This window comes from Rhinopithecus roxellana, chromosome 19 (assembly GCF_007565055.1).
Source record: "Rhinopithecus roxellana isolate Shanxi Qingling chromosome 19, ASM756505v1, whole genome shotgun sequence".
Taxonomy (NCBI): domain Eukaryota; kingdom Metazoa; phylum Chordata; class Mammalia; order Primates; family Cercopithecidae; genus Rhinopithecus; species Rhinopithecus roxellana.
In genome coordinates this window covers 56,407,209-56,434,981 of record NC_044567.1, presented here as the reverse complement: position 1 = coordinate 56,434,981, position 27,773 = coordinate 56,407,209, and the positions used below count along the sequence as shown (strand labels likewise).

At 52.9% G+C, this 27,773-nt stretch overlaps 1 protein-coding gene across 1 annotated transcript in view; it reads right to left on the bottom strand.

Annotated features, from left to right (window-relative positions):
• Window positions 1–27,773, bottom strand: part of NXN (nucleoredoxin) — a 175,580-nt gene that overhangs the window by 6,870 nt on the left and 140,937 nt on the right. The window contains exons 2-5 of the mRNA XM_030923979.1: window positions 16,667–16,784; window positions 14,533–14,666; window positions 13,241–13,341; window positions 10,577–10,683 (exon numbers count right to left, since the gene is read on the bottom strand). Of these exons, the coding sequence (XP_030779839.1) occupies window positions 10,577–10,683; window positions 13,241–13,341; window positions 14,533–14,666; window positions 16,667–16,784 (460 nt within the window). The remainder of the gene's footprint in view (window positions 1–10,576; window positions 10,684–13,240; window positions 13,342–14,532; window positions 14,667–16,666; window positions 16,785–27,773) is intronic.

Here is a 27,773-nt window from a genome sequence, read left to right as displayed (position 1 = left end):
TCGCCCGGCCACAGTGAGCGCAGGGCCAGTGTGGGAAGGAACCTGAGGCTGGCTGCACAGAGAGGAGGACAGCTGACTGCAGCCTCCGCCGCCTGCACCCCAGCCCCCCTCCCTCCCCAGGGCTGGGGAAGAAAAGTAACAGAAAGCTTTCCTGCAAACCACAGGCAAACCCAACCAAAAAGCCTTCAGTGAAAACTCATCGAGAAATCCCCACGGTGGTCACAGCTGCACGCGGGTTTTCCGCGTCTCTGTTCTTCTAGTCCACTCCCCGCAGCCTGTCCTCCAGCCAGGGCTACGCACCCCTACCCACGGCCCACAGAGTCGGCCTGGGTCCCACCCTTCGGGGACTTTTGTCTCTCCATTGGCAGCCGCTCCCCCCACACACCCTGCACGTTCCAGACGCCTCCCCTCCTGGGCTGTCCAGAGCCTGAATTTTATGTGAAAGCCAGAACAATTTAATATTTATAGATTCCCAAGTATTCGGTCAGTAATTTGCTCCACTGACATTTTCCTTCCCTGTCGGGGGGATGCCGAGGAACCAGACACGCGGCCCTCGTGTTTTGTACCCTGCTGCGGCCACCGGCACAGTGGGTGTGCCTGCCTCTGAAAAGAATCAATGAATCCATTATGTTCACACCTATGAGACGAAGTGGCTGTTTCAGGGAGCAGGTCCACAGAGAACGGGCTCTCGAGGACGGCCACCCCGACATCTCACACACACACACAAGCACAAGCACACACATGCACACACACACGCAAGCACAAGCACACACACAAGGACGCGCACCCACATGCACACACACATGCACACGCACACACACACGCAGTCGGCTCTCGCTGGGGCTCCTCAGACGTGCTCAGCGTGGACAGCGCCCCTGAGGAGCTGCGTGTGCTGCCACACAAGAAACCCGGGCACTTCCAGCCACGTCCTCAGGGCTGCATTTTATCCCACGAGGCTGGGGTCCACGCCAGGTGTGTCCATCCACGAGGCTTAGGGGCTGGTCTCGAGACAGCAGCCCAAAGGAAACCGGGTCCAGGGGCCGCCACAGGGACAGCTGGCCACACAGGAGCCCCTCCCGTCACCACACGCCCTTCTCAAAATCCCCCCGGCAAGGTCCTTCCCCAGAGTTGGTGTGTTTCTGAGATCGGGCAGTGATGAGCACGGGGGTAAACCAGAGCCTCTGCTGCGTGTGCCCTGGCGTGGGACCCCTGCTGCCGCGATAACCCCGCGGCCGGCCCGCGTGTGCCCCGGCGTGGGACCCCTGCTGCTGCGATAAGCCCCGCGGCCAGCCTGCGTGTGCCCCGGTGTGGGATGCTGAGTGGGTCTGTGGAAGAGAAGCAGGCATGGGGGACGGAGAGGGAGGAGAAACCAGTCTGAAGGCAAAGCTGCGCACTTCCCGCCTCAGCGCCTGGGGCTCTCCGAGGGTCTCCTCCAAGGGGCCTTCTTTGTAACCCTGGCTGCAGCCTCTTCTGAGTCCACGCCTGTGGGGCCCAGGACAGCAGGGCGAGGACACGGAGCCCCCACCTGGCTGCTGAGGAGCACTCAGCGGCTTCCCCCAAGGAACAGTTCCACCGGGATCACGCCTAAGAGCCTAAGACGAAGTGTGCAGGGATGGGCCGTGTTGGCCTGTGTGACTGTATAAACAGAAACCAGCTTGGGCCCCAGGAAGCCACTCGTTCTTGGCACCTGCACGGGGGAACCATCCGCATCTGCTGTGCCAGGCCGCTTCCCCCTCGACTGGTCCTGATGAGCTTGGCCTACAGCCCCGACGAGTATGTACCCTCCAAAGATGAACTGGGGCGGGAAACGGAACTGGCTTCTGCGGCGCGTCTGCCCGCTGCTGGCACGGCACAGATAGCTAACCCTCATCACAGGCGGGGCGGGCAGTACCGGGATCCCCCTTACAGATGGTCAAGTGCCCCCCAAGGTCACCGAGCCAGGCAGTGGTTACACTGGGGACAGGAACTCCGATCTACCTGTTGCAGAAGCTGCTGCTCTTTCTGCCAGGCCATGGACACTGCTGGGGTTCTCACAGCACCTGGGATGGGGACTGTCTTAACCAGGACAGGGGAAGTCCTGTACCTGCAGCTTTCTGCACCACCCACCTCCCTCTGCTCCTGGGGGAGAAGGCTGAGACCACAGTCACCTCTTCCCTTTCTCCCACTTCAAACACTCCCGGTTCCACCAGCCCTTGAAGCAGGTTCTCCGAAATACAGGTTTTTTGTTTGTTTGTTTGTTTGTTTGTTTGTTAGACGGAGTCTCGCTCTGTTGCCCAGGCTGGAGTGCAGTGGTGCAATCTCAGCTCACTGCAACCTCCGCCTCCCGCGTTCAAGCAATTCTCCTGCCTCAGCCTCCCAAGTAGCTGGGACTACAGGCACCCACCACCAAGTCTGGCTAATTTTTTCTATTTTTAGTAGAGATGGGGTTTCACTATATTGTCCAAGCTGGTCTCAAACTCCTGACCTCAGGTGATCCGCCCGCCTCAGCCTAACTGCTGGGATAACGGGCATGAACCACTGTGTCCAGCCACTGTAAAATACTTTTTAGCAGAGTACCTGGTATATTGATATTGTAAGTATTCCATAAGTATTGGCTATCAGTTTTTTTAATTTTTTTTTTTATTTTTGAGACAGAGTCTCACTCTGTCACCAGACTGGAGTGCAATGGTGTGATCTCGGCTCACTGCAAGCTCCACCTCCGGGGTTCAAGAGATTATCTTGCTTCAGCCTCCCCAGTCGCTGGGATTACAGGTACCACCACCACGCCTGGCTAATTTTTTTATTTTTTGGTAGAGACGGGGTTTCGCCATGTTGGCCAGGCTAGTCTCAAACTCCTGACCTCACGTGATCCGCCCGCCTTGGCCTCCCAAAGTGCTGGGATTACAGGGGTGAGCCCCCGCGCCCGGCCATTATATTCTTTTAATCATCTCTAAACTGATGATTTGGCTCGTGAGAAGGCAGAGGTATGCAAAACTCGGAGCTTGCTCTAGTGAGATCAGCAGAGTCCTCTGTGCTGGGCTGGAGGAAGTTAGCTAAAGCGGCAGAAAGCAGAGACGCCGTCAAGACTGCAGTGAGGGCTGCGGCAACAGTGTGGTGTCTGCCAAGGGTGGGGCTGGCACACTTTTGCATCCCCCATCCCCAAGCTACACTCCTGGGCTTGGAACACGGACTCTAAGTTCCTAGAGAGGGCTCGGCCCCGAGTCCCCAGCTCTGCAACATGAGCAGAGCCCACAGACCCCTTTCACCATCTCCCCCAAACACACAGAAGAGCCAACTGCAGACTCTCCTCTCCGAGGAGGAGCCGACGTGCAAGTATTTAAAACTATCTCAAAGCCAGGTGCACTGAGATTGTCCCATGTTTTAGCCTGGTGCCTTTTCCACTGCCAACGAGACAGGGAGTTTGGAAGGAGGTGGGGGCTGGGGCAAGGAAGCTGAAGGGGTCCAGGTCCCTGGGAGGCAGAGAGGAGCGGGCAGGGCTGTGACGCAGCCTTGTCTGCATCTGGATGGCAACATGACCTGAGGCAGCCAGGACGAATTCCCCAAAGATTGCCAGGAGCTGGGAGGAGCAATGGAAGGAAAAGCAGGTCCTAGAACAGAAAGAGCTGGTGAGGATGCACCAGCAGGCAAACTATGACGCGATCATGCAAACAGTCCTTATGAAGAAGCAGTGACGTGGCAAATGTTTGCGCCACACTGTTTAGTAAAAACTGCGGAGTGCACAGTGCCGTGTGTACCTTACGAGTCTGTGAGTGCATACGCAGGTGGGCAGGAACCAAAGCGGACTCAGAAAAGTGAGAATGGTTGTGCTGCTGAGGCAGGAATGTAGGTGGGATGACAGCGAGATATCTATGTCTAATTAGGTTTTCTTTAACGGCATCCTATTTAGCGCATTAATATCAAATGAAAATCAGAACTGAAGGGCCGTGGGGGTGAGACGGGATGACAAATACCAACCAATGCCTGGGATCTATTGCTCGGACCCTTCCGTTCCTCCCTCCTCCCAGCTCCCCAAAAACATTCCCCTGCTTAGAGAGTTAAGGAAAGGAGCCGGGTGCGGTGGCTCCCGCCGGTAATCCCAGCACTTTGGGAGGCCGAGGCAGGAGGATCACCTGAGGTCAGGAGTTCGAGACCAGCCTGACCAACATGGTGAAACCCCATCTCTACTAAAAATACAAAAATTAGCTGGGCATGGTGGTGTGCTCCTGTAATCCCAGCTACTTGGCAGGCGGAGACAGGAGAATTGCTTGAACCCGGGAGGCGGAGGTTGCAGTGAGCCGAGATCGCGCCATTGCACTCCAGCCTGGGCGACACAGCGAGACTCTGTCTCAAAAAAAAAAAAAAAAATTAAACAAAACACATAAGAAAGAACAGCAAAGCCACTCCGCAGGTCACGAGGTAGCCCCTCCTCTGGTGGAAACATACAATCTCCAAATGTTTCATTTTTATACAAACAGATTCTGCCTCAAATCCATTTTTTTGAAAGGGACAAAGGAAGAGAGTCAAGAAGGGAACGGGACGAAGAAGGAGGGAAGCAGAAGAGGAAGAAAGCAAAGGACGGGGAGAAGTCAGAACGGGAGGAGGAGGCACAGGAGGAAGGAGGAAAACAGAGAAGAGGATTCGAGGCTGGAGGAGAAAAGGGCCCTCACCCCGCCGCCCAGCACCAGGCTGACGCTGCCCACCAGCCACCTCTGGCTGCTCCTGCGTCTGCTCCAGGCCCTGCACAGCCCTCAGGCCGTCTGCCCTCCCCGAAGGTCGGGGCAAGGGAGCCAACCAGCCAGGGCCCCTGACCTAAGAGAGAAGGGCTGCAAGTCTCCCTACAAAGAGCGCCGTGGTCTCTGGCGGCCAAGGATTCCTCAGACAACTGCTAACAGGGTCTGTCTTTTGCCAGGTGTGTCGACAACGGTCTCCTTAGAAAAGGAATTTTCAGCAGCGCCCACGGCTGCACATTCCCCAGGCCACATAAAGCTCTGGGAGGGGAGGGCCCCAGCACTCTGGAAGTCAGTTATTCCCACGAGACCAGGAGGTAGGGGGACGCCGAATGCCAGGTCCTTGGTGAGCTCGGTGGTCCTGTGGAGAGGGTCACACAGCCCAGCTCAGCCCAGGGCACCAAAGGCAGCCAGCGGCCAGCCTGTCGGCAGCAGGGGGACTTTTGGCCAGGCCGGCCTGGGGGGCAAACTCATCATCAAGGCTATGGCAGAGGCTGCCACCCTGTCAGACGGGCAGCTCAAGGGTATACAGCCTCGAGGCCCCAATTCCCCCACCCATACCGCCCCCCAGATGCCTCAAAACACTGGCAGCATTTGGCAGGCCTCCTTCACTCAGCAGGTGATTCTTAAAACCCCAAGATGCTTGCAGGACCTCGGGTTGCTGGGTTACCCATTTCTGCTTTTTTTATTTTGGAGACAGAGTCTCGCTCTGTCGCCCAGGCTGGAGTGCAGTGGCGCGATCTCGGCTCACTGCAAGCTCCGCCTCCCGGGTTCAAGCGTTTCTCCTGCCTCAGCCTCTCAAGTAGCTGGAATTACAGGTGCCTGCCACTGTGCCCGGATAATATTTTATTTTTAGTAGAGATGGGGTCTTCACCATGTTTGCCAGACTGGTCTTGAACTCCTGACTTCGTGATCCACCCGCCTTGGCCTCTCGAAGTGCTGGGATTACAGGCGTGAACCACCACGCGTGGCCTGGGTTACCCATTTTCACCCGAGCCTATCAGGAGAACACTCTGCCCTTATGTGACTCAATCCACAAAATGACCAGCAGTTCAAGCCACTGCCCCAGTGTGAGTCCAAAGACGGGCCAGGTAGAGGCAGCTCCCTTTGGTGATGGCAGGGGAGGTACCTGACACTGGTCTGTGGAAGAACCTTCATCCAAACTCTTCAGCGGGAGAGAAACAAGTGAGATAGGACTGAGACCCCAGGGCACACAGTCAAAGAGGGAGCAGGACATCCCCAGAGATGGCCCCACAGGACGTGCAGACCAGACACTCCAACAGCCAGGACCCTGCAGAGTGTGAGTGTGTGCGAGTCTGTGTCTGCGAGCATGTGTGAGGGTGCAAGTGTGCATGTGTGTGAGCGTGGGGGGGTGTGTGAGTGTAGGTGTGTGTGCGAGTGTAGGTGTGCGTGTAGGTGTGTGTGTGAGTGTGGGTGTGTGTGTACGTGAGTGTAGGTGTGTGTAGGTGTGCGTGTGTAGGTGTGCGTGTGTAGGTGTGTGAGTGTAGGTGTGTGTAGGTGTGCGAGTGTAGGTGTGTGTGCGAGTGTAGGTGTGCGTGTGTGTGGTGTGAGTGTAGGTGTGTGTGTGTAGGTGTGCGAGTGTAGGTGTGAGTAGGTTGCGTGTGTAGGTGTGTGTGTTAGTGGAGGTGTGTGTGTAGGTGTGCGAGTGTGCGAGTAGGTGTGCGTGTGTAGGTGTGTGTAGGGGTGTGTAGGTGTGCGAGTGTAGGTGTGTGCGCAAGTGTAGGTGTGTGAGTGTAGGTGTGTGAGTGTAGGTGTGTGTGCGAGTGTAGGTGTGCGTGTGTGTAGGTGTGTGAGTGTAGGTGTGTAGGTGTGTGTGTGCGAGTGTAGGCATGCGTGTAGGTGTGTGTGTAGGTGTGTGTAGGTGTGCGAGTGTAGGTGTGTGTGTAGGGGGTGTATGTGTGCGAGTGTAGGTGTGCGAGCGTGAGTGTAGGTGTGCGTGTGTGTGCAGGTGTGTGTGTGTAGGTGTGCGAGTGTAGGCATGCGTGTGTAGGTGTGTGTGTGCGAGTGTAGGTGTGCGTGTGTGTAGGTAAGTGTAGGTGTGTGTGTGAGTATGTAGGTGTGCGTGTAGGTGTGCGAGTAGGTGTGTGAGTGTAGGTGTGTGTAGGTGTGTGTAAGTGTAGGTGTGTGTACGTGAGTGTAGGTGTGTGTGTTGGTGTGTGTGTGCGAGTGTAGGTGTGTGTGTAAGTGTGCGAGTGTAGGTGTGTGTGTAGGTGTGCGAGTGTAGGTGTGTGTGTGCGAGTGTAGGTGTGCATGTGTGTGTGTGTAGGTGTGTGTAGGTGAGTGTAGGTGTGCGTGTAGGTGTGTGTAGGTGTGCGTGTGTGCCCGTGAGTGTAGGTGTGTGAGCGTATGAGTGTGTGTGAAGAAGCGTGTGTGTGTGCATGTACGTGTGTTCACATACCTAGAACACGTCCGCTGAATGAGACTGGAAGCTGTAACCACGGAATCATATAAAAGCTCAGAAGTACTCAGAATTCAATAAAAAATACTGGTCAGAGTTTTGTGATGCTACGAAGCTTATGAACGAACGCACAGTTCCTTCAAATTCAAAGGTGTTTTGGCCCAGCCTGGCCACATTTAAATATCCTCAGAGGCAAAGAAAGGCAAACTCCCATTGAGGGATGGTGCGGTTTCGGGAGGGCTGCCGCCTGCTGAGACCAGAGAGAAGCCAGAACTGATTTACCAGTGAAACCAGGGCTGAGCGAGAGGCTCTGAAGGAGAAACAGCCCCTGGCTTGGAGGGCAAGGACACAGGGCACCACAAACAGGCCATTGACGCAGACTGAAGGCCGGACGTGGGGCTCAGCCTAACCTCGAGGCACTGAGAAGACGCTTCCAAAATGATATCCCTGGAATGATACAATGATTTCCTTCATACGTGAGCATCTTTCAAACCTAGGAAGATCTGGAATTAAGTTTGGAAATATGAATCAAACTCGTGCCACTGACGTTTTGTGTGTCAATAAGTGCAATTTGAATAAAAACAAATTCAGTATTTGTTTTTGTTTAAGAGACTATGGCTGGCCGGGTGCGGTGGCTCATGCCTGTAATCCCAGCACTTTGGGAGGCTGTGGTGGGCAGATCACCTGAAGTCAGGAGTCTGAGACCAGCCTGCCCAACATGGTGAAACCCCGTCTCTACTAAAAATACAAAATTAGCCAGGTGTGGTGGCAGGTGCCTGTAATCCCAGCTACTCGGGAGGCTGAGGCAGGAGGACGGCTTGAACCCGGAAGGCAGAGGTTACAGTGAGCAGAGATTGTGCCAATGTACTCCAGCCTCCAGGTGACAGAGCAAGACTCTATCTCAAAAACAAACAAAAAAAAGAGCTGAGCACAGTGGCTCACGCCTGTAATTGCAGCACTTTGGGAGGCTCAGACGGGTGGATCACCTGAGGTCAGGAGTTCGAGACCAGCCTGGACAACATGGTGAAACCCCATCTCTACTAAAAATACAAAAATCAGCCCGACGTGGTAGCATGCACCTGTAATCCCAGCTACTCAGGCGGCTGAGGCAGGAGAATCGCTAAAACCTGGGAGGCGGAGGTTGCAGTGAGCCGAGATCGTGCCACTGCACTCCAGCCTGGGCAACAGAGCAAGACTCCATCTCAAAAAAAAAAAAAGGACAGAACCTTAGAAATTAGAAAGTAGAGATCTTGGGGCCAGGCGCTGTGGCTCACACCTGTAATCCCAGCACTTTGGGAGGCCGAGGCGGGCGAATCACGAGGTCAGGAGATCAAGACCATCCTGGCTAACTCAGTGAAACCCTGTCTCTACTAAAAATACACACAAAAAATCAGCTGGGCGTGGTGGCGGGCGCCTGTAGTCCCAGCTACTCGGGAGGCTAAGGCAGGAGAATGGCGTGAACCCGGGTGGCGGAGCTTGCAGTGAGCCGAGATCCGGCCACTGCACTCCAGCCCGGGCGACAGAGTGAGACTCCATCTCAAAAACAAAAAAAAGAAAAAGAAAGTAGGGATCTTGGAAGGCCAAGGCAGGAGGACTGCTTAGGCCAGGAGTGCGAGATCCGCCTATGCAACACAGTGAGACCCTGTCACTACAAAGTCTTTAAAAATCAGCTGGAGTGGTAGAAGGCTGAGGTGGGAGGATGGCTTGAGCCCAGGAGTTGGAGGCCGCAGTAAGCCGTGATTGCGCATTGCACTCCATCCTGGGTGACGACTGAGACCAAAAGGGAAAAAAATGTAGGGATGATACCGCTAACAAGGACTTCCTGAGTCATGGAACCCAAGGATGAAAGAGGGATGCTTCAGGGCAGAAGAGAAGCACTGAGGGAATTCGGGGCAGCCGTCGTGTTCCCTCTAACGCAGGCCTGCTGAGGAGAGAGGCTGGAAGAGGAGCAGGGAAAAAGGATGAGAAGCCAATAGTGAGGGGTGCGATGGTCATGGGACCTCTGCCAGCCCCACCTCCATATCCCCCACCAGCTCTGCCCCCTGGAGGGCCACAAAGGCCTATTCTTGGTGATTCTGCCCCCAGAACAGGCTTTGGATTTTCTTCTATTTTGGCGGTTGGAGGCAGTGGGATGCAGTGACTCTGCCTGAACTTGTACTTGTGAGAACAGTGCTGCTGACCGGTGAGATCAACATGAAATGCTGCCCAGAAAGTAACAACACCAGAAACCAGACTCCTCTGGCACACAGGCTGCACACTCCCCGTCACCCCAAAATGACAGTGAGCAGGAGACAGTCAGGGACAGGGACAGTGCGGGGGTGGGAGGGGGCAGAAGCTGCCCAGACCACGTCCTCTCCCCACAGGCAGCGCCATCTGAGACATGACATCGGGCAGTGCAGCCCCAAGCCCGTCTGCGGCCCTGACACTGCGTGTGCTCAATGTGTACATCAGAAGTATCAGTGAACAGGCTGGGTGCGGCGGCTCATGCCTGTAATCCCAGCACTTTGGGAGGCTGAGGCGGGAGGATCACCTGAGGTCAGGAGTTCAAGACCAGCCTGACCAATTTGGTGAAACTTCATCTCGACTAAAAATACAAAAATTAGCCAGGTGTGGTGGCGGATGCCTGTAATCCCAGTTACTGGGGAGGTCGAGGCAGGGAATCGCTTGAACCTGGGAAGGCGGAGGCTGCAGTGAGCTGAGATCACGCCATTGCACTGCAGCCTGGGCAACAGAGCAAGACTCTGTCTCAAAAAAAAAAAAAAAAAAAATTTAAAGAAGTATCAGTGAATGACCTGCCTCTGGGATTTCTCTTCCAGTCTAGCTTACATGTCACTACCGCATTGAGCTCCCCTTAATCAAATGCCCACGTCATTTGGGAGGCTGTGCTCCATGTCCCAGTCATATCAGAATCCACACGCTGGGCAGTGAGAAGCAGCTGTCTTACTAAGACAGTATTTAGTATGATTATTATTTTTTGAGACAGAGTCTCCCTCTGTCACTCAGGCAGGAGTGCAATGGTGCGATCTCGGCTCACTGCAACCTCCACCTCCTGGGTTCAAGTGATTCTCCTGCCTCCGCCTCCTGAGTAGCTGGGACTACAGGTGCCCGCCACCACACCCAGCTAATTTTTGTACTTTTAGTAGAGACGGGGTTTCTCCATGTTGTCCAGACTGGTCTCGAATTCCTGACCTCAGGTGATCCGCCTGCCTCAGCCTCCCAAAGTCTTGGGATTACAGGCGTGAGCTGCTGCACCCAGACTGACAATACTTATTTTTAAAAAATGGATTAGAATTCACACCAGGAAAATTCTACACTGTGGAGAAACATGAGAGGAACATGAACATTCATGGAAAAAATGATGCCTTTCTTCTTAGAGGAAAGCCAAAGGCACGGTGGGCTCAGGCGAGCAGGTTCTCAGGAGCCGCATGGAGCCGGGGCCTGGAGCACCTACCTTGGATTCCGTACAGCCGGTTGAGGCGTGACCGCCGGGCCTCGTCAGTGTAGGGGACGGCGAGCCAGGGCATCTCACTGAAGTACTGTTTGAAGGACTCCTCCGACCTGCAGAGAGACACACGTGGTGAGCACGGCTCAGCGTCCCCACTGCACCACTGCCAAATCCGCCCACCTGTACCGAGTTCTGCCCAGGGAGTCAGCGGAAGCCGGGGTTTCCAGGACTGTGCTTCTCAGGCCGCCGGCTGTGGGAGTGTGTTCTTCTACCCAGGCTGGGGTCCACTATGAAGCAAATGCCTCCACACAGCAGGCGGGTCCCAGCTCAGACGCCAGCCCACTTCGGCTGCTCCCATCCGAGCAACGTAACTCAAGTCCGGCTTTCCACTTCTCAGCACAGACAGGTCTTTCCTGCTTCAGGAGCTTAGATGTGCACAGTCACTGCATACCCACGGGAGTTCTAATTTGTGCATGGAACAGTGACTTATATGGGACCACAAATTTAAACCAACCATATACCTTTGATTCCACATGTAAAAAACCCTAGGAAAGGCACATCTACTCAAGCGGCAGAAGCAGATCAGGGGTTTCCTGGGGCTGGGTTTATGGGAGGAGACGGACCCAAGGAACCTACAGTGTGATGAAAATGTTCCGGCTCTTGTCTGTGGTGATGGTGGTTACATGGTACGTACATTGGTCAGCTGAACTGTGTACCTTAAATGCATGCATTTTATCATGTATACATTATGATTCAATAAAGTTGATGCTTAAAAATTTAAAAAAGTAACTGTGGCCAGGCACAGTGGCTCGCACCTGCAATCCCAGCACTTTGGGAGGCCGAGGCAGGCGGATCACGAGGTCAGGAGATCGAGACCATCCTGACTGACATGGTGAAACCCCGTCTGTACTAAAAATGTAAAAAAAATTAGCCGGGCATGGTGGCAGGTGCCTATAGTCCCAGCTGCTCAGGAGGCTGAGGCAGGAGAATGGTGTGAACCCAGGAGGCAGAAGTTGCAGTAAGCCAAGATCGCGCCACTGCACTCCAGCCTGGGTGACAGAGCAAGACTCCATCTCAAAAAAAAAAAAACAGTGACTGTGGCCAGGCACAGTGGCTCACACCTGTAATCCCAGCAGTTTGGGAGGCCGAGGCGGGCGGATTACTTAAGCCCTAGAGTTCACGACCAGCCTGGGCAACATGGCAAAAGCCCATCTCTACTAAAAGTACAAAAATTAGCCAGGTGTGGTGGCAGGTGCCTATAATCCCAGCTGCTCAGGGGTTGAGGTGAGAGGATCACTTGAACCCGGGAGGCGGAGCTTGCAGTGAGCCGAGATCGCACCACTACACTCCAGCCTGGGAGACAGAGCGAGACTCCGTCTCAAAAAAAAAACCAAAAAAACCCTGGTTGCTGCCCCTGGAATGGCTTCATGCTGAAACGGGGAACTGTGACATGGCAGATACAACAATGTGCAAAGTGCCCTCCGTGTGCTGGCATCTCGGATCCTTTTGCGGACACGAACGTAAGCAGTAGAGGCCTCTGGTGACTCAGTCTAAACTGGGGCCGGAGTTTTGAGGTGAAGGAGGCTCACTGATAAGTGAGGCCTTAGAGAGGGCAAGAAGCAGAGGAATCTGAGGCTCAGAGGAGCTGACTGACTCCGGGAAGAATGTCTGTTTTGTGATTCCTTATCCATGTGTATCTGTGTGCATTCAAATAGCACCAGACACAGCATATGGCCAGAGCTGAGAAAAGAGCTATCCGGCCCAGCGCAGTGGCTCACGCCTGTAATCCCAGCGCTTTGGGAGTCCAAGGCACGTGGATCACAAGGTCAGGAGATCAAGACCATCCTGGCTAACATGGTGAAACCCCATCTCTACTAAAAAAAAAAAAATACAAAAAATTAGCCAGACATCGTGGCACGTACCTGTAGTCCCAGCTACTCGGGAGGCTGAGGCCAGAGAATGGCGTGAACCCAGGAGGCGGAGCTTGCAGTAAGCTGAGATTGCACCACTGCACCCCACCCTGGGTGACAGAGCAAGACTCCGTCTCAAAAAAAAAACCAAAAAACAAAAAACGGCCATCATGTCAAGACAGGTGTCTGATTACATTTGTCTCTGGCTCATTTCCATCCTCCTCCCCCTTCCCTCTCTCTTCACCACAATCTGAAAAGCTGAGCAAATCAGAAAATACGTCCTAATCTCAAACAACCCTGACTTGGGACATCCCCCAGTATTTACAGCAAGAAGAGGTTTTCTTCAGCTCCCCTTCAGACAAAGGAGTAAACGTGGCCGGGTGTGGTGGCTCACGCCTGTAATCCCAGCACTTTGGGAGGCCGAGGTGAGCAGATCATGAGGTCGAGTTTGAGACCATCTTGGCCAACATGGTGAAATCCCATCTCCACTAAAAATACAAAAATTAGCCGGGCGTGGTGGCGGGCGCCTGTAGTCCCAGCTACTTGAAAGGCTGAGGCCGGAAAACCACTCAATCCTACTTGGGAGGATGAGGCAGGAGAATCGCTTGAACCCAGGAGGTGGAGGTTGCAGGAAGTCGAGATCCAGCCACTGTACTCCAGCCTGGGTGACAGAGTGAGACTCCATCTCCGAAAAAAAAAAAAAAAAAAGGATGTCAGCTACCTACAGAAAAGGGGCCCAGCACTTCACGGCACGACTGACCTGTCTGCACTAACGAAGATGATCTCGAAGCTCTGGCCGGCCTCCTTGATCTTCCGGTAGGACTCCACCAGGACCCGGGTGAGGCTTCGGCAGGGCGGACACTGAAAGACAGGACAGCAAGACCTCCTGGGTGACGCTGCTTCTCCACTTTCCAGTCACTCACCCTCCGAGGCCGGGTTAGCAGGACTCAAGCAGGATTGGGACAGCAAAATCCCGTTCATGAAAGGGGTGGAAATGAGATGGGTGTGGTGGCTACCAGGGAGGCTGAGGCCGGAAGATCACATGAGCCCAGGAATTTGAGGCCAGCCTGGGCAACACAGCAAGACCTAGTCCACTGAATGAATGAGGCAAAAATAAACTTGCCTTTCTTAAGGGTGAGCATCCGGCACAAGCACCCGCATTGTCCCTACGCAGTGCGCGAGCAGGTAGCATGAACTCATCCACGTGGATTGAGAGAAATATCCAGGCCAGGCGCTGTGGCTCATGCCTGTAACCCCAGCACTTTGGGAGGCCAAGGTGGGCAGATCACCTGAGGTTAGGAGTTCGAGACCAGCCTGACCAACATGGAGAAACTCCGTCTCTACTAAAAAAAAAAAAAAAAAATTAGCCGGGCGTGGTGGCCTGTAATCCCAGCTACTTGAAAGGCCGTGGCCGGAGAATCACTTGAACCCGGGAGGTGGAGGGTGCAGTGAGCTGAGATCACACCACTGCACTCCAGCCTGGGTGACAGAGCAAGACACTGTCTCCCAAAAAAAAAAAAAAAAAAAAAAAAAAAAACAGAGGGGCAGGCACGATGGTTCACACCTGTAATCCCAGCACTTTGGGAGGCCGAGGTGGGAAGATCACCTGAGGTCAGGAGTTCGAGACCAGCCTGACCAACATGGCAAAACCCTGTCTCTATTAAAAATACAAAAATTAGCCAGGTGTGGTGGCGGGCACCTGTAATCCCAGCGACTTGGGAGGCTGAGGCAGGAGAATCGTTTGAACCCAGAAGGCAGGAGGTTGCAGTGAACCAAGATCGCGCCACTGCACTCCAGCCTGGGCAACAGAGCAAAACTCTGTCTCAGAATAAAAAAAAGAGGACTATCGTTATAGATCAAAGAAGTCATTTCTTGCTGCTTTTTCCATTCACAATCACAAGCACTCTTCAAGCAGGACTCGGGCACAGGAAAAGACCACAGGGCCGGGAAATTCCTGCCTGTGCATCTCACCCCCAGACGCCAACCACAGCTGGGCTTGCTGGGCACATCCCTGCTTCCTTCTGTCTGAGCCACAGGCGGCCAAACACTCACCCAGTGTGCGGAGAAGTAGACGCCCACGTGAGACCCCTCCAGGCTGCTGCTCTCCAGGGACTGCCCGTTATTTCGAAGCAAGGGCCCTGCGATGACTTCCCGGAAGGGTTTAGGCCCCCAGGGGAACTCCAGACCTGAAAGAGAAAACAGATGGTCAAAGAGGGGTAAGACTCTTCTTGATGGCCTGGGACCCAGGAGGCCTCAGAGCGGCAGGCGTGACACCTTCATCATCAAACAGTGCTTGTGAACATACCCACAGCATCTGCAGCTAACACAGGAATCAAAGTACAGCCAGTACCTGCCCTCCAGGCAGTGGTTCCCAAACCTGGATGGTCACAAGGTCTGTCTTCCGGGGGCTTTTGAAAAGTACGAATGCCCAGGCCACATCCTGAGGCTGGAGACCGAGGAGCAACGCAAGGATGTACATGCAAAACGAAACAGGTTCCCCAGGTAACTGACGAGGGGCTCATTGCCTCAGGGCCTCAGGAATCAATACCCAGGGTTGTGGATTATCCTGGGAATGATACCCAGGATTGTGGATTCAATCCCAGCCGCCACATCCCAGTGGCTGTCAGCTCTGACTGCATTTGGATGATTCAATCCCAGCCGCCACATCCCAGTGGCTGTCAGCTCTGACTGCATTTGGATGATTCAATCCCAGCCGCCACATCCCAGTGGCTGTCAGCTCTGACTGCATTTGGATGATTCAGTCCCAGCCGCCACATCCCAGTGGCTGTCAGGTCTGATTGTATTTGGAATCAGCTCGGGAACTTAAAAATATCATGCTCCTGGGCCCCACGTCCAGAGATTCTGATTCGATTGCTCTTGATGGGCTCAGGGAAACAAGTGAGAATTTAAGTCTAATAAAAGAGTAAAACCCACCCAGCCCAGATGTTCCACGTTCTGAAAACACCTAAGCTCCAGGTAGGGGGAGTTGATAATATGCTTCCTGCTCAACTGAAGTGTTTCCTCACAGGGCGGTCCATGGACCCGCGGCCTCAAAGTCACCTGGCGGCCGGGGGCTGGGAAGGAGGAGCACAGGCTGGTTGAAAACGCAGGTGGTCGGGCCTCCCCAGAAACAAGAGGGATCTACAATGCTCTGGAGGTCGGGCTCAGGAATCCGCACGGGGGCCAGGCTCCGCAGCTCAGCCCCGCGATCCCTGCACTTTGGGAGGCCGAGGTGAGCAGACTACTTGAGCTCGAAAGTTTGAGACCAGCCTGGGTTGCCTAGAGAGACCCCACCTCTACAAATAATAGAACATTAGCTGGGTGTGCGGGTGCACGCCCGCAGTCCCAGCTACGTGGGAGGGTGAGTTGAACTCAGGAGGTCGACGCTGCAGTGAACCATGATCATGCCACAGCACTCGGCCTGGGCGAGACAACAAGATACTGTCTCAAAAAAAAACAAGAAAAAAAAAGGAAAAGCTTCGCACTTGGTTCCACCATGCCCTGGATTTTTACTGAGGGCGATTCTTTGAGGGAGGTGGCATGTTCACTGGGAAAACGTGTGAGCAGGGCTGAAGCGTCTCACTGGATGGATGAAGTGAGGGGAGATCTCACAGCCTGTTCTCACTGCCAGAGGGAAGAAGGCCATGGCAACGGCCCTGAGAGGGGCCTGGAGGAGCACGGCCCACACGTGGCCGGCAAGACCAAGGCCTGCAGGGCGCGGCAGCTCTAAGCAACTAGGTGCACTCCCCGCCAAGGCCAGGAGAGTGACGCGGGGGGTTGGGACTTCGCTATGTCATATTTTAAAGAGGAAAAACCCCACTCAGCCTGCCTCTAACTGTGAAGGGGCAGCTGCCACGGACGCAGCACTAGAAGCTGGGGTCTGAGCTCTCCCTGCTTTCCCGCAGCCTCCGCGGCCCTCCGAGCAGGGCTTCTCTTGGCAGACTCCACCTCTTCTGGCCCATTAATGAAAGCTCCTAGGAGGGACATTCAGATCCCTGTAAAAATCTTAAAACCATGTCCTAGGAAATACTATGATTTCACCAAGACGACATTCTCTAGCCACGTAAACCCACGTATATCTATTTCACGAGTACTCTGTCTACCGGTGGGGCGGCGATGAGGGGAGGGGCATGGAGGAGGAGCGGCTGGGTAATAAGAGGACCACATGCACGTGCTGAGGTTTTACCTTCTGGGTCATCTCGGATCACCAGCAGCCCGTTCCTGCACACAACCTTCCCGGTGGTGGCGTCAAGGAATATTAGCGATGGAATGTTGGAAATTCGGTATTTGTTCCAAAGTTTGAGCTGTATGAAGAAAAGTAAAAGAAGGTGGTGAAGTCCAGACCAGATTCATTGCAGAGTTCTTCTTGCAGAGTTCTTTTGAGCCCCTGAGGCCTGGAGGCTGGATGAACGGGCAAGCATTCAAGACACAGAAAAGAATAATGGATCCCAAGCAGGGCTGCTGGGCAAAGGGGCACGTTAACTACAATCCCACTGGCCCTTGGGGTCTGCACAGTTGCAGGGGACTCTGAGGTGGAGGCTGATGGAGGACCACACTCATCCTGGAGAGTACTACCCTTTTACGTCTCTAAAAATCACGAAGATGAAGACGGATTTCGCATCTTCACAACACGATCAGACCACCAGGTGGTTAAGGAAGGAAGGGAAGCTTTTCATGAGAGCCTCGCCACCTTGGCAGCAGGCAACAGCAGCCGCTCTCCATGGCCCCTTCCCACCAAGGGAGAAGAGACGGGTTTTCCAATAGAAGGCCACGTAGTTAAAATCTGCGCCCTCAGCCCTTCGCCAGGTCCCTGCACTTGAAATATCACAGTCGTCGTTATGTTCAGCCTGCAAAGCACGAGGCAAACAATGCCAGGGCCAACCCCAGCCAGCCCTCCGCTCTCGGAGCCGCATAAAACCTGCTTCAGTCTACGGCAGATTCTTGAGGTTGGCTGTGCACACGGTCGGACATCCAGGGTCTAAGACGAATGAAGCTGAGAACATGGGATGCAAGGTGCAGGACTGGAAGCCGAGCGTGGGCGGCCTCCTCTGTTCGCTCACTGCCGTCGGGGTGAACGCCATATGGGCAGGTGACTGGGTGCTCTAGACCTTCCCCGCCAAGCCCAAAAACCCACATAATTAAATGCGATGTTGGGGCCGGGCGCGGTGGCTCACGCCTGTAATCCCAGCACTTTGGGAGGCCAAGGCAGGAGAATCACCTGAGGTCAGGAGTTCAAGACCAGCCTGGGCAATATGGTGAAACCCTGTCTCTACTTAAAATACAAAAATTAGCTGGGCGTGGTGGTGGGCGCCTGTAATCCCAGCTACTCAGGAAGATGAGGCGGGAGAATCGTTTGAACCTCGGAGGTGGAGGTTGCAGTGAGTTGAGATCATGCCACTGCACTCCAGCCTGGCTGACAGAGCGAGACTCGTCTCAAAAAAAATAAATAAATGCATTGTTGGGCTAGCAATGTACCTCCAGAAAAGACAGAAACAGGGAAGCTGCAGGGTGCCCCACCGTTTAGGCCACTCAGCTGTGAGCTTCCCTGCTTAGGGCCTTGAGGGTCTCTGGAGGAAGGCTGGGCCATCGGGCATAACAGGGCAAGCATGTGACGCAGGAAAGCAGGCGTGAGAAGGCGGCAGCAGAGAGAAGAACAGAGAGAAGAGGGCAGTGCGTGGTGAGACAAGGATTGTCCGGAGTCCCATCCCAGGCAGTGAGGGGGAGTGCAGGGGATCTGCCATGCAATGCTGGGCTTTCCTGTCTGTGGAGACCTGTATCTTGGCAGGAAGGGGTGCGGGGACCCCACCCACCTCAAACTGCCCTCAGTCTGTGTGTTTTTCCCAGCCCCACCTTTCTGGGGGGCTCACAGAACCAGCCCGGGACCTCACAACAAGAACAATTCTGCGCGGTTTTTTTTTTTTGTTTTTTGTTTTTTTTAAATGGAGTCTCGCTCTGTCGCCCAGGCTGGAGTGCAGTGGTTCTATCTCGGCTCACTGTAACCTCCGCCTCCCGGGTTCAAGTGATTCTCCTGCCTCAGCCTCCCGAGTAGCTCAGATTACAGGCATCCACCACCACGTCTGACTACTTTTTGTATTTTTAGTAGAGACGGGTTTCGCCACGTTGGCCAGGCGGGTCTGGAACTCCTGACCTCAGGTGATCCTCCCGCCTCGGCCTCCCAAAGTGCTGGGATTACAGGTGTGAGCCACTGTGCCCAAACCCAGTTTTTAATGACCACGATTGCATCATTCCAGAGAAACTTGGTACAGAATTCAGATTAAACATCCTTAAGAGGTTCAACAACAGAACAAGACCATCCTGCCGCCGGGATCTGCTTCATAAGGTTGCTGTGCAAGGATTGAGCCAGGTTAATTTTTTTTTAAAAAGGAAGATGAAAATGATGAGTTTTTCGGGTTTAAAAAGTAATTCTTGGAGGAAAAAAATCATTGGAAAAAAGTTGAGAAACATAGCAAACCGCAAAAATTGAGATAAAAAATTACCCATGACTCACCACTCAGGAAAGCTTAGACCGTTTTATATTTCCACCAGTGGCAAATGAAAGAGCCCATGTCCTAGTGCCTTCACCAACATTATCACTGTCGTCACTTTTTCCAGTTTGCTAGGGGGAAAAATGATGCCTCGTTTTTGTTGCTTATCCGTTTTTTTCTTTTTGTGGCGGCGGGGGCGGGGGGCAGACAGAGTCTCACTCTGTGGCCCAGGCTAGAGTGCAGTGGTGAGATCTCAGCTCACTGCAACCTCCGCCTCCCGGGTTCAACCAATTCTCTGCCTCAGCCTCCCGAGTAGCTGGGATTACAGGCACCCGCCACCAGCCTGGCTAACTTTTCTGTTTTTAGTAGAGACGGGGTTTCACCACATTGGCCAGGCTGGTCTTGAACTCCTCACCTCAGGTGATCCACCTGCCTCGGCCTCCCAAAGTGCTGGGATTACAGGCGTGAGCCACCACACTCAAGACTTTTTTTTTTTTAAGTTCTCGGATACATGTGCAGAATGTGCAGGTTTGTTACCTAGGAAAGCATGTGCCATGGCGGTTTTCTGCACCCATCAACCTGTCATCTACATTAGGTATTTCTCCTAATGCTCTCCCTCCCCTTGCCCCCCACCTGCCAACAGGCCCCGGTGTGTGATGTTCCCCTCCCGGTGTCCATGTGTTCTCATTGTTCAACTCCCACTTATGAGTGAGAACATGCGGTGTTTGATTTTCTGTTCCTGTGTCAGTTTGCTGAGGATGATGGTTTCCAGCTTCATCCATGTCCCTGCAAAGGACAGGAACTCATTCTTTCTTATGGCTGCATAACATTCCATGGTGTTTATATTCTTTCTTATGATTGCATAGTATTCCATGCTGTCTATAGTCTTTTTTATGGCTGCATAGTATTCCATGGTGTATATGTGCCACATTTTCTTTATCCAGTCTATCATGAATGGGCATTTGGGTTGGTTCCAAGTCTTTGCTATTGTATATTTACCGCAATAAACATACGTGTGCACGTGTCTTCTTTACCGCAATAAACATACGTGTGCACGTGTCTTCTTTACCGCAATAAACATACGTGTGCACGTGTCTTTACAGAAGAGTGATCTATGATCCTTTGGGTATACACCCAGTAATGCAATTGTTGGCTCCAATGGCAGTTCTGATTCTAGATCCCTGGGGAATCACCACACCGTCTTCCGCACTGGTTGAACTAATTTACACTCCCATCGACAGTGTAAATGTTGCTTATCTTTGACTTACTGATGTGCAGGAGGTATGCTGTTGTCAGCACGCTGTGTTTTACCCCGCTATGTTTTATAACTGGTAAGAGCTGAAAGTCATTCAACAGAAAACAGCTGAGTACCTACTGTGTGCCAGGCTTGTTCTAAGCACAAGAGATTCAGGAAAGAGATGAGGCTGCCGCCCTGGTGGACTTCCTCCTCCAGTGGGAGAGACAGACAGTAAACGAGAATATAAACAGGAACCTAATTTCAGACACTGACAAGTAACAGAAAGACAACGGGGCGGGTAAGATCACGGCTGCAACTGGGAAGCTGGGACGGCAGCGTGGATTCTAGAGACGGGCGTCCTGGAGGAATGACATTTGGGCACAGACCTCAGCAAGGAAACGGAACGAGCCACGGGCATGCTGCGGGAGGCCACCTGAGGCCCAGGAACCCGTGTGGAGGCCAGGGGCTGACTGCGAAGGCCGGAGTAGATGGAGCCAGAGAGAACCAGGGGCAGCGGCTGTGATGAGGTCAGAGATCATCTTAAGATGTGTGAACCAGATCGTCAAGGCCCCATGGACGATGGCAAAAATAACAGGTCACAGGGAGTGAGGTGACCTGATTTACAGTTTAAAAGGCCATTTGGGGCTGGGTGCCGTGGCTCACGCCAGTAATCCCAGCACTTTGGGAGGCTGAGGTGGGCAGGTCATTTGAGGTCAGGAGCTCGAGACCAGCCTGGTCAACATGGTGAAACCCCGTCTTTACTAAAAATATAAAATTAGCCAGGCGTGGTGGCAGGCACCTGTAATCTCAGCTACTCAGGAGCTGAGGCAGGAGAATCACTTGATCCCCAGAGGCAGAGGTTGCTGTGAGCCGAGATCGCGCCATTGCACTCCAGCCTGGGCGACAAGAGCAAAACGCCGTCTCAAAAAAAAAAAAAAAGATGCTCTAACCTATGCTGATTGGGTTAATCCAGAAAAGAAACCTGAGAGAGAAACAGGAAAAAGGGTGAGACCTAGATCACAAACGGAAAAGGGCTGGGTTATAAAAACAGCCGACTTTTCAATGTAGTTGCCCCTTGGCTGGGCACAGTGGGTCACACCTGTAATCCCAGCACTTAGGGAGGCAGATGGGGGTGGATCACCTGAGCCGAGGACTTCAAGACCAGCCTGGGCAACACAGTGAGACCCAGTTCTCCATTAAAAATAACTCCACAGGTCTACAGTATGCACAAGGATGTACATAGGTGATATGCAAAAACTATGCTATTTTATATCAGGGACTTGAGTATCAGTGTTAGGGGGAGGGTCCTGGAACCAGTCCTCCGCAGACACTGAGGGACGACTTTATTTATTAATTATTATTATTATTGAGATGGAGTCTTGCTGTGTCACGCAGGTTGGAGCACACTGGCACGATCTCGGCTCACTGCAACCTCCGCCTTCCAGGTTCAAGCGATTCTCATGCTTCAGCCTCCTGAGTAGCTGGGATTACAGGCATGTGCCACCATGTCTAGCTAATTTTTGTATTTTTATTAGAGAACAGGTTTCACCCTGTTGACCAGGCTGGTCTCGACTCCTGACCTCAGGTGATTCACCCGCCTCGGCCTCCCAAACTGCTGACCCACTGCGCCTGGCCTTCCATAACTTTTTGACCAAGATTTTATCAGGAATGGATGGCTACTGATTATTCTTTGAACCTGTTATTTTTCATGAGTGTCCAGTCTAAGATTAAACTATATTTGCCTTCTTAGAAGAAATCGTCCTTACATGTATTATTAAGGGATCAGTAGGATCTTATGTTCCGTGGGGCTACCACAAGCAAATGCCACCTTGTAGCAGGAATCTCTCTGTGGGTAGCTGGACTGCTGCCTGAAGTAAATTTCAGCCTGTGACCCTCAAATGTAAAGCTAGCAGATGAAACATAATTAGAAGACTGGTTTGCATTTAGGTACCTCTGTTACCCTTCAAATGTAAGCATGTGCTTTGCTCTTAGCCAGGAATTTTTTTTTTTGAGACGGAGTCTCGCTCTGTTGCCCAGGCTGGAGTGCAGTGGTGCAATCTCGGCTCACTGCAAGCTCCGCCTCCAGGGTTCACACCATTCTCCTGCCTCAGGCTCCCAAGTAGCTGGGACTACGGGCGCCCACCACCGCACCCAGCTACTTTTTTGTATTTTTTGTATTTTTTTTTTTTTTAGTAGAGACGGGGTTTCTCCGTGTTAACCAAGATGATCACAATCTCCTGACCTCGTGATCCGCCCACCTCGGCCTCCCAAAGTGCTGGGATTACAGGCGTGAGCCACCGCCCCCGGCCTCAGCCAGGGATTTTTAAGGAAATGGTGGTGGGGTTTTGGCACCTGAACAGCCTTGACCCTCTAAATGCTCAGTGGAAATGATGCCATCTCCCAAACCCTGCCAGCTAAGGAAGAACCAGTTTCTTCTGAAACCCTTACGTGAGCCGAAGAGTTGTAACACCTCTCCCCACCGCCCCGGTCTCCACAGACGTCTTTTCTCTCGGAATTCTCTCTGGATGGTAAGAAACCATAACCCGTATCTTCCCTCCCTCCCTAAGGATCCCCGTTCCATTCTCACTGCAGCTCAGGAGCACAGGGGTCTCGGCTCGTGTTGGATCCTCTCATTGTTGGACCTTTGTTTCCACGGAAAGACCCACACTGGGTTAGTGGGAAAAAAAATTTTTTTTTCTAGACTCACATCTGACACCAAAAAGTTATTTCTTTTCCTGTTTTTTTTTTTTTTTTTTTTGAGACGGAGTCTCGCTCTGTGGCCCAGGCTGGAGTGCACTGGCACGATCTCGGCTCACTGCAAGCTCCGCCTCCCGGGTTCACGCCATTCTCCTGCCTCAGCCTCCGGAGTAGCTGGGACTACAGGCGCCCGCCACCTCGCCCGGCTAGTTTTTTGTATTTTTAGTAGTGATGGGATTTCACCGTGTTCGCCAGGATGGTCTCGATCTCCTGACCTCGTGATCCAGCTGCCTCGGCCTCCCAAAGTGCTGGGATTACAGGCATGAGTCACTGCGCCCGGCCGAAAAGTTATTTCTTTTACAGACTAAGCCATCATGGTCTAATTCTGTGGTGGTGATTTATTTAGGAACCCATGTCATTCATCAGTGAACTGCATCTGTGGACGCTTCAGGCCACCGAAAGCACGAAGGTTACTCGGCTCTGAAACAGTGCGGTCAGCACGGGAGTCATCGTTCCGAAAACACGCGGATCAGAACGCGACCCTTCTGTCAGAGGCATCGTCTAGGAGTGATTTATGGATTCTCTGACACGGCCCAGAAACCAAAAAAAGCTTCAGCTGAAAGAAATGATCACCAAGATGCAGCTCTACACCCTTTCAAGTGTGAGGCTCGGCTCAAGGCCACCAAAGGTTTTCAAACAGGCCTCTGAAAACACTGGTTTCATAGTCATTTCTGGGTCACAGGTAGTTTTGAGGACAAAAGCTACAGATCTTTCAGCAGAGAAAAATACACATCCACCAAAAAGTCAGTGTGTAATTTCAGGCTCCACGAATTCCCCTGAAGCCTGTGAGTGGAACCTGCCTGATCACAGGAGGTCTACAGACCCCAATAGAGACCTCCCTGTCTTAAGAGTTCATGTCAGTGCACGTCTTGACCTTGATTCAACTGAGAGAGATATAATCCTGCTCCATCCGTATCCTGCTGCAAACATTTCCTCCAACGCAGTCAGCATCTGCCGAAAACCTAAGATGATGTAACAGTGAAGAGTGGGTGATTAAAAACAAAAAAAATCTCACTCTCCCACTGCCACTGTGTTCCTAAACTCAGGCAGAGCTCACGCCTTCAGGATAGTGAACATCAGAGCCACCCAGAACTGAGAGAGCGCACTGTCCTTTCTAAAAAAGCATTTCCCAGGGCCGGGCGCAGTGGCTCATGCCTAGAATCCCAGCACTTTGGCAGGCCGAGGCGGGCGGATCCCCTGAGGTCAGGAGCTCGAGACCAGCCTGGCCAACATGGTGAAACCCTGTCTCTACTAAAAATACAAAAAATTAGCCGGGCACGGTAGCGGGCGCCTGTAGTCCCAGATACCCGGGAGGCTGAGGCAGGAGAATGGTGTGAACCCGGGAGGCGGAGCTTGCAGTGAGCCGAGATCGCGCCACTGCACTCCAGCCTGGGCAACAGAGCGAGACTCCGTCTCAAAAAAAAAAAAAAAAAATACAACAATTAGCCAGGCGTGGTGGCGGGTGTCGTAATCCCATCTACTCCGGAGGCTAAGGCAGGAGAATCACTTGAATCCAGGAGATGGAGGTTGCAGTGAGCCGACAGCCTGAGCGACAGAGTGAGACTCTGTCTCAAAATGTAAAAATAAAAAAATACAAAAGCATTTCCCAGGGCCGGGAGTGGTAGCAGACGCCTGTAATCCCAGCACTTTGGGAGGCCAAGGCAGGCGGATCACTTGAGGTCAGGAATTCAAGACCAGCCTGAACAACACGGTAAAACCCCTGTCTCTACTAAAAATACAAAACTTAGCCGGGCGTGGTGGTGGCGGGTGCCTGTAATCCCAGCTACTCTACTTGGGAGTCTGAGGCAGGAGAATTGCTTGAACCCGGGAGGTTCCAGTGAGCCGAGATAACGCCACTGCACTCCAGCCTGGGCAATAGACTCTGTCTCAATTAAAAAAAAAAAAAAAGAAGCAGGCTTCTAACAGCTGGGCTTCCATCCTTGGCCCTGATGCCTGCTTAGATGTCAGTGGGTGACAGTCTCAGACTCTGGGCGGTTCATGCCCCTTCTCCAAGCCCAGTAATGCTCATCTCATAGGATGACTCCAAGGCTCACATGAAGTGGAGTCTGTGGGGGGCTCTAACCTCTAAAGCGCTGCACGCATGGACGCATGGAATATTTGGATTCAATCTATTCTTATTTTTCCCCCTGTGTCTCCTGAGTATCCACTTTGAAAATCACTTTCCTGGCCAGGCACGGTGGCTCAAGCCTGTAATTCCAGCCCTTTGGGAGGTCAAGGCAGGCGGATCATGAAGTCAGGAGATGGAGACCATCCTGGCCAACATGGTGAAACTCCATCTCTACTTAAAAAACAAAACAAAACAAAACAAAAAAAGGTAGCTGGGTGCCTGTAGTCCCAGCTACTCGGGAGGCTGAGGCAGGAGAATGGCATGAAACTGGGAGGTGGAGCTTGCAGTGAGCCGAGATCGCGCCGCTGTGCTCCAGCCTGGGCGACAGAGCCAGACTCCGTCTTAAAAAAAAAGAAAAAGAAAAAAGAAAATCATTTTCCTGTCAACTTCATTTTAAAGTTAATCAATCAGCTGTATATTTAGTTAGCAGGCTGTGTCGGAAACTACTTGGAGAAAGGAGGTTTTCCTTTCCATGGCAAGTGGTGTTCTTGCCATAAGCACCTGCTGCAAAACAGACAAGTTTTCTGGCCTGTTTCTATGTGATCTGTTTGCCTCCTCACCTCTGTTTTCCCAGATTTTAAAGGGGCCTCTGAATTTTTTTTTAACAGACTCTGTGGATTTTGCTTTTGGTCTCTAAGACAACTCTGACACCACATCTGATTCCGAAAGGAATTTCTACTTCATTTCACCTCCGGGCTTGGAAGGCTGCAGTGTGAAATACAGCAGAGCCTAGTATGAAAGACTGTGGAAGGGAAAAGGGGCTGAGTCAGGCAGGTCCCAGCAGCCTTTGAATCAGGAGGCAGGAGTGAAGGCAAGAGCTCACATTCCACTGGACATGGGAGAAAAAAAGGCCAGTGGGGACTTATGCCCTTCAAAAAGGGTTGTGCTGGGTCGGGCGCAGTGGCTCACGCCTGTAATCCCAGCACTTTGGGGGGCCGAGGCGCGTAGATCGCTTGAGCCCAGGAGTTCAAGGCCAGCCTGGGCAACACAGCCAAACCCTGTCACTCCACAAAAAAATACAAAAATTAGCTGGGCGTGGTGGCCACTCCTGTAGCTCCAGCTACTTGACAGGCTGAGGTAAGAGGATGCCTTGAGCACAGGAGGTTGAGGCTACAGTGAGCTGTGATCATGTCACTGCTCCCCAGGATGAGTGATGGGACGAGACCCTGTCTCAAAAGGGCTGCGCCATCCGGCATTGCAGCACCTGGGAAAGAACAGATGACTTTACACCCAGTGTTTGTTCTGTCTAGAGATCATCCTGGCAACATATCCACCCAGGGTGCATTTTGTTAGTCCTGTTCTGTCGCCCAGGCTGGAGTGCAGTGCTGCGATCTCGGCTCACGGCAACCTCCACCTCCCGGGTTCAAACGATTCTCCTGCCCCAGCCTCCTGAGTAGCTGGGATTACAGGCACCCACCACCATGTCCGGCTAATTTTTGTATTTTTTAGTAGAGACTCGAACCTCCTGACCTTGTGATCCACCCGCCTCGGCCTCCCAAAGTGCTGGGATTACAGGCGTTACAGGTGCCCGCCACCGCACACGGCCTAATTTTGTATTTTTAGTAGAGATGGGGTTTCACCATGTTGGCCAGGCTGGTCTTGAACTCCTGACCTCAGCCTCCCAAAGATCTGGGATGACAGGTGTGAGCACCACGCCCGGCCCCGGGGTGCATTCTGATGGCCCCTGCTGAATGGTCTTCTACCACAGCCACCCAAAGGCCACGCAACACCAGTAGAAAACATCACAACAGGCTGGGCGCGGTGGCTCACGCCTGTAATCCCAGCACTTTGGGAGGCCGAGGCTGGCAGATCACGAGGTCAGGAGATCGAGACCATCCTGGCTAACACGGTGAAACCCCGTCTCTACTAAAAAATACAAAAAACACTAGCCAGGCGTGGTGGCAGGTGCCTGTAGTCCCAGCTACTCAGGAGGCTGAGGCAGGAGAATGATGTAAACCCAGGAGGCGGAGCTTGCAGTGAGCTGAGATCGCACCACTACACTCCAGCCTGGGAGACAGAGCCAGACTCCGTCTCAAAAAAAAAAAAAAAAAAGAAAACGTCACAACAAACCCCCAACGCCTATGACTCTACTGTTTATGATGAGTTCATCAAATTCAGAAGCCGCCAGGCCACAGAGAACAAAGAAAAAAAAGAAAGAGGAGACAATATTAGCTCAACTTGGCAAAAATGGAAACGGATGACAAAGTGGGTTATCCAGTTACTTGAAAGTTCCCGCTGCTCCGCCTGGCAGTGGGTTCTGATGAAAAGCTCCAAGGCTGTGGTTGGAACTATCCCAGGAATGCAGAGGCCAGAAACGCTTTTACAGTGACCCACAGAGCAATGAAGCACATATCAAAAGGGAACCGGGAAACGGTAAAAATGCCAACGAGAAAGCCCAGCAAGTCTGAAACACCAGTGGGATTCGTCAGCACCCACAGAGGCGGCAGGGAAGGGCAGCCTCGTGATTTCCGAGAAGTCCTGGTTCCTGAGAGCAGCGCGGAATCTGCCCCCGCGTGCTAAGGACTGGGTCTTGCTCTTGACTGGCGTCTCAGCTTTTCTTTCCAACAGCTGCTGCAAATCTGTGGGATCGAGGCAAAGCCAATGCAGATGTAGGCTCCATCAGCAAACTCCTCGGCCAGGTCAGCCAAGCCTTCTCGGCAGACGTCACCCCTGCCCTCCAGCCAAA